Here is a 9,687-nt window from a genome sequence, read left to right on the forward strand (position 1 = left end):
GAGTGAGTGGCTAAGATTGGGGAGGGAGGCTTCCATCACTCCAGAAAGGCCAGGAGAATGCGATTCTCCCACGTGCCTGAGGCTCCTGCCTCCCCTGCCACCTATACCAATTGGGAGCTTTCACTCCCCACTTCAGTGATGGTCAGGAAGCCCCAGAGCAGGAGTCCTGCAGACCCCAACAGCATGGCTGCTCCAGACACCTGCCGGTAGCCTGGTTAGGCCAGGCTGCAAAAGGAATTCACAAATGCTCCCTCGCAGGGACCAGGCTGGGAGACGCAGTGCTTTGGAGTGGCCCCCAGAATAGCTTTCTGAAATAGTGACCCAGATGGCAGCTGGCCGGCTTCTGGTCCACACAAGCAGCAGAGGGCAGTGGATGTGATTCTGCTTGTAAGCATATCTTGGTTTGGAGCCAACGGGGAGGCCTCCTACACTGGAAGCAGGACCAACATAACACCCCCTGCAGAGCTAAGCTGCAGTACGATTATGGTTTGTCCCTCTGGTGCCCACCCCCTACCCCAGCTACCTCCTCTCTCCTACATGTCCTCAGCTCTGCTAGCTACTCCAAATGGGGCTGAGCTGTTTCTGCCTCAGTCCCCAGCAGATAGATACACAGTTACTAGCACAGTGACTGCTAGATAGTAGGCATGCCATAAATATTAGATGAATGAATGAAAGGGACAGGACAACCAGGCACCAAACTCTAATCAAGAACGCACACCCACCCCGCTTGTGCCCCTACCCCCAAGTAGCCCATGCTTCTTTGGCTGCTGGAGGCAATCAGAGATAGAGAGATAATGCTTGATTGCTTTGTCCCAAGTTGCTGAGATTCTCTTACTCTCCGCATCCTGCTCTGGCTCTGTTCCAGGTCTTGGCTCTTCTAGAGTGAGTCAGAGCCTCAAAACAGAATCCTGTCCCCAAAAGAATGCCACATCACTTCCCTTTCCCTTCGAGGCTATGAAACATCTTTTTGGACCCCTTACTCCATTCCCAGGCTTTTGAAAGCTGAAGCCTGCCCAGCAAGTGGAAAGGAAGTAAGGGGGGAGGAGGCTCTGCAGCAGGGCTCTCTGAAGGCTTGGGAGGCAGTAATCTTGGCAAACTGGCCTCCAAGGACCCCCATGAAAGCTGTGGCTGCCAATTCAGTGGAAAAGGCAGATGTTGGGCCTTCAGAAACCAGCCTGGGGGCAGATGCAGCCATGGAATCTGCAGAGCCAGCTTGTTCTTTGTCCTGGGTGAAATGAGTCTTGTTTTTTGGATCCCCGCAAGAGAACCCAAAAAGAAGCCCTGCCCAACTTGAGTGTCATCGACCCAGTTCTTCTACCTGCCACTACCCAGTTCCATCCCCAGGTAGCTGACAGACATTTACCTATCCACTCCAGCACCCTGCTAAGGCTTCCTGTCCACCTCTCCGTTTTCCCAGGGCTGATGTGGCAGAAGACACATCCATTCTGTGCTATGGCAAACTGCTATGAGTTGTTAATGGGTGGGAAAAGATCCTTCTGTGGTTCCTCCAGGGTAGAAAAAGTATCTCTAAATACTAAAGATCAGATCACTCAGACAGGAGGCAGAGGGGAAGTTTCTCTAAAGAAATGAATTGGATGAGGGGCAGAGTCTGAGCCCCGTTCCTGGGACGGAGCACAGTTAGCTGTGAAGCATGGATTCTAGGCTTCTGCTTGAACCAGGTCAGAACTAAAGTACTTAAGAATAAAGACTCACGTCTAGTTCCAAAGCTTATTCTTCATGCTTATGCTTTCTGATCTTCTACCCCCAAATACCCTCCAGTCCCCCAAGGAAAGGCTAAAGAGAGGAAGGAAACACATTTGTCCAGCAATGGTTAGCCATCCTGGACATGCTCTTACCACATAATGGACAGCACAGCCCACAGGCCTGTTTCATCACTGGGGCAGCAGAAAAACAGATGGTATGGGAGCTGCTATGATACAGGAGGGCTTCACCCAGCCCAGCTAGACACGGCCAGCCCCTTTGAAGACAGGGCATGTTTATCCTGGGCTTACAGGACTGGCGTAGAAGGCTGGAAGAGGCAACTGGAGACCTCTTAGTTTCCTGGGTCCTCGGTGGGGGACCGGGGTTCAGTCACCCTTCAGTAGTCATGATTCCGCAAGAGAGTAGACAGTTGTCAGAAATGTTCTCTGGAGTGAGCATAGCAGAAAAGGAGATAACCAATAGGTTTATGTTAAAAGCTGACTCAACTTTTTTTTTTTTTAATATGGAACACTTCACGAATTTGCATGTCATCCTTGTGGAGGGGCCATGCTAATCTCTGTATCGTTCCAATTTTAGTATATGTGCTGCTGAAGCAAGCACTGACTCAGCTGTTTTTGAAGATGCTTACCACGAAAGGAAGCTTTGATTTTATTTATCATGTATTTTGCACAAATTGAGAGGAGATGGAAGCCTTTTTGGCTTGTAACGAAAGGAAGATGGGAGGCCTGCAGTGCCTGGGGTCTCCAGGTTCTTCCATGACAGCAGCAGGAGAGACGGACCCAGGCTGTGCATCACCAGGGAGTCAGTCCCGGGAGGACAGTCTCAGAGCAAGGGGCAGACAGGGACTTAGAGTACAGAAACATGCTGTCCTGGAGCACCAGGGGAGGCTTCCATCCATCCCAGGTGCTAAAGGAATGCTTGTTTCCACCCTCTATAGGAAAGTGGGCAGAACAGCTAGGTGAGGTATGAAGCTTTGGAAGGCTATTTTCTTAAAAAAAATTATATATATATATGAAATGTATACTTGTTATAAGAAATGTATGTAATAGTAACCATTGTTAATATTCTTCCGGATTTTTTTTATTAACATACAGAAGTATTTTGTCTTTCTTTCTAAGCAAAAAATGATCATCACGCTATTCAGTTATAAGTTTTCCTTTTCTGTGTTATAATTCCTTCCTTGCACACAGTAGGTATTAAAAAATACGTATTAAATAGAAAGAAGTGGAACACTTTTTTCACTAACTAGATCATGGACTTAGTTTTTGGTTATTTCTGCTTTTCACCATTGTACATAATGCTGCAGTGAATATCCTTGTGCGCATGTCTTTGCACACTTATGCAACCATTTTCGTAGGATAAATTTCTAGACATGGAATTGCTGGGCCAAAGTATGCCCATTTGTACCAAACTCTTGTACCACTTGCCATGACTGTTCCTGCTCATGTCACCCTCTTGTCCCTGCAGGATGAATCAGGCTCCAACCGTGGGCTTTGAGCAGGATGTTGGCAGCCGAACCACTCACCATTTCATGTACCCCGAGAGTGCCAAGAACCTGCCTGCCAATGTCAGCTTCGTGCTGGTGCCTTTCAAGGCCCTGGACCTCCTGTGGATCGCCAGTGCCCTGTCCACGGGGCAGATCCGATTGTGAGCCCCTCTCCTCGTGGGGAGGATGGGGGACAAGACTGGATCTTAGGATTTCTTCAGTTAAACATCTCGGCCACTGTTGTTTGAGTGGGGGCGCTAGTGAGGAGGGGGGGTCCCAAAATAGTGGGTTAGCTGAGGACACAGCTTTTTTTATACCTGCCTGGTGAAGCCAGCATACTGGTAGTGGAAAGGTGAGGAAGGGGCCATCTGGTTTTGGTCTCCTTTCTGGGAGGTGACATCTACCTGCAGAAGTTCTGTCTTCTGAGAACTTTCTTTGGGAGCAGTTTCCATGGGACCCATGGGAACTTCAATTCATCAGTTATTTTTTTTTACAGCTTCATTGAGCTATATACAATTCACCCAGCTATATACAATTCACCCATTTAGAGTGTACAATTCAGTGTCTTTTAGTATATTCAGAGTGTGCAACCATCACAATTAATTTTTTTAAACTTTTTTTTATTGTACAGGATAACATATATACAAAGCAAAGAAATAAAAAAGCAATAGTTTTCAAAGCACTCTTCAACAAGTGGTTACAGGGCAGATCCCAGAGTTTGTCATGGGCTGCCATATGATCCTCTCAGATTTTTCCTTCTAGCTGCTCCAGAATATAGGAGGCCAAAGGATTACATACTTTTTTATCATCACAATCGACTTTTTTTTCTTCTTTTTTTGTGAACAACAGCATATATACAAAAAAGCTATAAATATCAAAGCACAGCACCACAATAGGTTGTAGAATGTACTTCAGAATTTGACATAGGTTACAATTTCACAATTTTAGGCTTTTATTTCTAGCTGCTCTAAAATACTGGAGACTAAAAGAGATATCAATTTAATGATTCAGCATTCATATTCATTTGTTAAATCCTATCTTCTCTGTATAACACACCATCACCTTTGATCTTTCCATACCTCTCTTTGGGGTTGTTTGGGTTACAGCAATTCTAAATTTTTTATATTGGAAGGGTCTGTCACTAATATGGGGTAGGGAGATGGAACTATCTGATGTTCTGGAGAGGCTGGGCTAGGCTTTAGGACTTAACTGGGCCAGGAACCTATCTGGAGGTTGTAGGTTTCTGGAAAGTTACTCTAGTGCATGGAACCCTTGTGGAATCTTATATATTGCCCTAGGTGTTCTTTAGGATTGGCTGGAATGGTCCTGGTTGGGGGTTGGTAGGTTATGATAGGTAGCAAGGTCTACGTGAAGCTTGTATAACAGCAACCTCCAGAGTAGCCTCTCGACTCTAGTTGAACTCTCTCTGCCACTGATACTTTATTAATTACCCTTCTTTTCCCCCTTTTGGTCAGGATTTAATTGTTGATCCCACAGTGCCAGGTCTGAATTCATCCCTGGGAGTTATCTCCCACATCGCCAGGGAGACTTTCACCCCTGGATGACATGTCCCACATAGGGGGAGGGCAATGATTTCACTCACCACAATTAATTTCAGAACATTTTCATCACACCCCAAAAGAAACCCTTCACTCTTTAACCATCCCCCGTATCCACTCCACCACTACCACCCAGCCCTAGACAACTACAAATCCACTATCTGTGTCACCATCTATTTTTTAAACCCAGAAGTATAAGATACATTTTACTGGCTTTAGGGTGTCCATGAGCTTATGTTTAGAAGACAGAAGGGCTTAATGAGGGAGACAAAGGGCTGTAGAATTGTGTTCCAGCAACACTCAGAAAAGGGAGAGTAGGCTGCCGAAGTCTTGGCTGGCTGATAGGGAAGGTGGGATGTGAGGAGCGTAGAGAATGTCACTCTAGGCAGAGGTAAGGGCACACACCTGTGGGTGTAAGGTGGTAAGCTAATTCCAGTGGAAAGTTCAAAGCTGGATTGTGGAAAGAGAGGTTGGGGCTGGATTATGGAAGACCCGTACACTATTTTATCCTGAGGGACATGGGGAGCCATTGAAGGTTTCTGAGGAAGATCCTCCAGTGATGAACATGCTGTGGGAGAGCACCGGAAGCAGGGAGGCCTGTTGTGAGGCTGTCATCACTCAGGCCTGAGGAGGGAACAGAGGCATCCCTGAGCCATGGGGCCAGCTGAAGTGATACCTTTCTGTCTGCTTGCAGCACCTATGCTCCAGTGAAGTCCTTCCTTCGAGTGGACAAAGAAAAGGTACGCTCTTACCTGTTCCCCCTTCTTCACCCCCACGTCACTAGAACAGTGCTGACATAACTCGTGGCGTCGTGGTCCTGAGGCCCAGGTGTCCCCCAGTTCCCTTCCTGAACCTTCAGATCCCCCTTCTGTTGGTGTGCCTGACCTAGCAGAGGCCTGAGGAGCCCCTGGGAACACAGGAGGCACAGGTCCTTTGCTGGGCATGGAGGAACTAGCAGAAGCTGCCCAGAACCTGGCCTTAGTCTCCAGGCCCTCAAGACCCCTCTTGTGCCTTTTCCCCTCCCAGGTCCAGATCTACAACCCAGCCTTCTTCAAGTACATCCACGACCGGTGGACAGAGCATCACGGCCGTTACCCTTCCACAGGGATGCTGGTACTCTTCTTTGCCCTGCATGTGTGTGATGAGGTGGGTAGGCCCGTCTGGGCAATCAAAAACTAGAACTAGTGAAACAGAGCATGCGGGTCCTTCTCAGGTCTTAGTAGCAGGCCTCAGGAGGAATGTGTTTTTGAAGGGCAACCAAGCGAATTTTATTTCCTCCATTTCTGTGCTGTGAAGTATGGATCTTCATTGCCCAACTTTACTACTTTCATGATTTCTACCAAATCTGAAATTATTTTATTAAAAAGCTAAATTTATTTAAATAGGAATTGCAATATTACTACCATAATTGATAATACTTGGCCATAAAGAAAAAGTAACCACTATACGTGGAATGGAAACTATGTAGTTCCTTTTCAGCTGGATAATGTCTCCCATGGCTCTGAGCCCACTATCTACTCTTTCTCTGTTAAAAATGAAGATTACTCACTCAAGGAATCAGATTTCACTATTGAGCAGGGTTACTGGGTCATAAAAGGTCAGTGCTCATGGCCAGCACACCCACTTTTACCAGTAAATTCTTCTGTGTGCAGTGTATTAAGTACTGGACCAGCTTTCAAAATAAAAAAAAGGAAGTTAGCAAGGGCTGAGAGCTGTCACGGACGATCCCTAACCTAAGACAGTCTTGGTGTAATCACGTGGGTAGAAGGAAAACCGAAAAGGGAACCACGGGCCCCCTTTGAGTCAGGGGCCTTAATGCCAGGCTTGGGTGTCCCCTAACTTCCCCGGGTACTATCTGTACTCCTGAAATCCATGAGCTGACAGCCCTTGGCTGCCGTCCTGTGGCCGCACCCCTTTCTGCTCCCTGACTAGGGAGGTTCAGGGTGCCAGCGGCCTGAGGCTGCCCCGTGCCCTCTCTCCACGGTCACCGATGCGGTGACACTGCTCTGTCCTTGTGCGCAGGTGAATGTGTACGGATTCGGGGCCGACAGCAGGGGCAACTGGCACCATTACTGGGAAAATAACCGGTACGCGGGCGAGTTCCGGAAGACTGGTGTGCACGATGCCGACTTCGAGGCCCATATCATCGATATGCTGGCGAAAGCCAGCAAGATAGAGGTCTACCGAGGCAACTAAGCCCGGCCTCGCCGCGACCTTTCCGGCCCAGCCGAGGCGCCGCGCGCTGCCGGCCGGGACTCGGGACCTGTCTCCAGGCGGCGGCGCCCACGTGGGGCGCTTCCGGGCAACCCAGAGCGTCGCCAGGCTGCGGGTCTGGACCAATCATGCTGCAGTCCAGAGAGCGCCTACTGGCCCCCGCCAATCACGAAACTCGGGCCGTGGCACCAATCAGTGCTGCAGTCGGGTGGACACTCTAGTTCTCCCAGCCAATCATGCGACTCAAGGAGAACTTCCGGCGCTGGGCCTCGTCTCCTCCAATCAATGGCCTTAGGAGGCGGGCCAGCGGCCGCTAAACCCCCGCTCCCTTGTGCTTTTGGATAGGGTTTTCTTTTGGTGTTTTAAGGTGTCGGGCTTGTCAGCCTTGGTGAGGCACCTTCGCCAGCTCGGCTGTAGGAGCGTCTTGCCTGTTTGCGGGTGTGACCGCACCGGGGGGCGCCGAGGAGATGCTGGGGAAGGGTCGGGCTGTATGGCCTTCTCGCCCGAGTGTCGGGTGGAGACGGAGGCTCCTGGACGCTCCCTCGTGGCCTCGGGTGGGGCACGAAGCGGGGAGCGCAGGGCTGCCTGGCGGGCCCGGATGAGCTAGGTCGGTGCCCAGAAGTGCGCTTTAGCCCCAGGAGAAAAGCTTAAGAGTCCTCCCGAATCTCTCCAGGCCTTCTAGAGAATGTTAGACTCCACATTTCCTGTATCAGGCCCAGGTGGGTGGGCTTAAACCCACCACAGAAATGCACCCAGAGGGTGGGTGGGTCCCTTCACCTGCCTGCGTCCCCCTACCAGCCTTTGGCCACCCTATGGAATGGCCTTTCTGACCAGGGCATTTAGTGTCTCTCCAGAAAATTAAAGAATTATATTCACCCCTTGTTGGGGGGGTGGAGTTTGCTTAGGGCCTAACTCCGGACCGTAGGTGTAAAGAACAGGATAAGGGACAAGGAAGCCCTGTCACAGCAGTTGTTAAGGTGCTTCTCATTCACCTGTCCCCTCCGACCCTTCTGTTTCCCCCGCATTATTTTTAGTGTCTCCCTCGGCCCTGAGCTGCCTCACCAGCCTTTTTGTTGCTCTGAAAAAAATCAAAAACTTGTTCTGGGTTTGGGCTCCTGCTGCTTCATTCCCCTTCTTTCCCCACCACCCCTATCATACATGCGTCCACACACGCAGGCACGCCTAGGGAGAGGGAGCAACACGTTGAGAGGCTGGTGCACCTTCCTTCACCCATCCACCCTCTTTCTTGTGGGTAGAATGCTCATAATTTAGTTAGCCTGAAGTTACCAGGTATAGCTGACCAACAAAGATTTTTTAAATCCTGAACTGGCATGCAAATAGCCAGGAGTGTAACTGAGGAGGAACAGACTGGCCCCCTGCATGCTTGGCCCCTGCCCCTGCCCAGGCCCCCCTCCCCCCCCCCCCCCATCCAGGGCTCACCTCCTGCCTCCTCCCCCTGCCCACTTTCCATTTCCAGCTCTAGTGCGGCTGGGAAGCTAACAACAGGGTTATAGCTGGAAGCTCTTTTCCATGACTGAACCCAGCTTAAATCCCTGGAGGAAGCTGCTGACATTCTCATCCTTAAAGGTTGGGGAAGTTTAGGAGGAGGGGAAAGGGCTTCTGTGAAGCTACCAAACCACAAAAAGATCCCTCTCCCAACAGTAACTGACACAAATCCCACCCTTTTTCGTAGTGAGTTGACATCACCAAGCAACCTCCTGGCCATTAGCGTAGTTCCTGCAGCTGGCTGGGGGAACAGAAACCCACAGTGGAGAATATTAAAGGAGGATTGGGTGGACAGTGGGCACGCCTAAAAGTTAATATATTGAGAACTTTGCTTGATTCTGTTCCTTCCCAATTCCAAAAAAATGGGGGTGGGGTGGGGGCGGGGGTGGGTGTGGCTTTGGAGGGCCGTTGGCAGAGTGCCTCTCAGGACTTCCCCCACCACGTTAGGGAGTCAGGGCACCAGCCATTCTTGCCAGTCTCATCTCAATGCTTCCTAAAGAGGCTATTTTGAGTGTTTAGAAGATGAAAAAAAATTTTTTGCAATTATGCCAAACAGTATTGAGCAGAATAATTTATTTCTTTTTCTCTCTTTTTTTGTGTTTTGTTTAAACCATTAATCCCCATTTTAGAAGAAATAGGCCCCAGCATCCAGCCCAGATCTTCTTTTCTGCAATAGTTATTTAAACAAATATTTTTATTTTCTTCCTTTCCTTTCTGAATTAAAAAGTACAACAACAAAAGCCTATATAGTCGATCTTCTGTTCTGAAATGTCTATGTGGAAAGTAGGTGTATCTGGGAGTGGGCAGTGTAAGCCAGTGATGGTTAAGAATGTTGCAGGAAGGGCGGGCCACGGTGGCTCAGCAGACAGAGTTCTCACCTGCCATGCAGGAGACCTGGGTTCCATTCCTGGTGCCTGCCCTTGCAAAAAAAAAAAGAATGTTGCAGTGAGTGGGGGTGGTGAGAGGGGAGGGAGGAACCCCCTTATACGTGAGGAGCTAGTTCCATTGACCCTGCTCTGAAGTTCTCAAGACACTTAAGATCTTTGTGTTAAATAATAAATTAGTCCCCTCTTCGGTCTTCTCCAAAAGAATTGATTGGAAAGAATTTCTGGCGGTAACTTCCCACGATGGCTGTCCTGCTGTAACCACCCTGGCCTCGCTCCACAAAAGCTTTACAATCAAGGTCTCCACCAGAGGCTT

At 49.2% G+C, this 9,687-nt stretch overlaps 1 protein-coding gene, 1 long non-coding RNA gene and 1 other non-coding gene across 10 annotated transcripts in view; 1 reads left to right on the forward strand and 2 right to left on the reverse strand.

Moving 5' to 3' along the window:
• The window catches only part of LOC143659729 (uncharacterized), a 29,932-nt gene extending 28,085 nt beyond the window's left edge, over positions 1 to 1,847 (reverse strand). For both annotated transcript variants that reach the window (XR_013163681.1, XR_013163682.1), the window contains exon 1: positions 1,714 to 1,847. This is a non-coding gene — a long non-coding RNA (uncharacterized LOC143659729). The remainder of the gene's footprint in view (positions 1 to 1,713) is intronic.
• The window catches only part of ST3GAL2 (ST3 beta-galactoside alpha-2,3-sialyltransferase 2), a 46,855-nt gene extending 38,472 nt beyond the window's left edge, over positions 1 to 8,383 (forward strand). For all 7 annotated transcript variants that reach the window (XM_077132999.1, XM_077133000.1, XM_077133002.1 and 4 more), the window contains 4 exons: positions 3,190 to 3,369; positions 5,462 to 5,507; positions 5,794 to 5,913; positions 6,790 to 8,383. In XM_077132999.1, the coding sequence (XP_076989114.1) occupies positions 3,190 to 3,369; positions 5,462 to 5,507; positions 5,794 to 5,913; positions 6,790 to 6,963 (520 nt within the window). In that variant the 3' untranslated portion in view covers positions 6,964 to 8,383. The remainder of the gene's footprint in view (positions 1 to 3,189; positions 3,370 to 5,461; positions 5,508 to 5,793; positions 5,914 to 6,789) is intronic.
• LOC143660426 (U6 spliceosomal RNA) lies at positions 2,219 to 2,322 on the reverse strand. Its single transcript, XR_013164032.1, has one exon. It is a non-coding gene; the product is annotated as a U6 spliceosomal RNA (small nuclear RNA).
• Positions 8,384 to 9,687: the final 1,304 nt, after the last annotated feature.

This window comes from Tamandua tetradactyla, chromosome 16 (genome assembly GCF_023851605.1).
Source record: "Tamandua tetradactyla isolate mTamTet1 chromosome 16, mTamTet1.pri, whole genome shotgun sequence".
Lineage (NCBI taxonomy): Eukaryota > Metazoa > Chordata > Mammalia > Pilosa > Myrmecophagidae > Tamandua > Tamandua tetradactyla.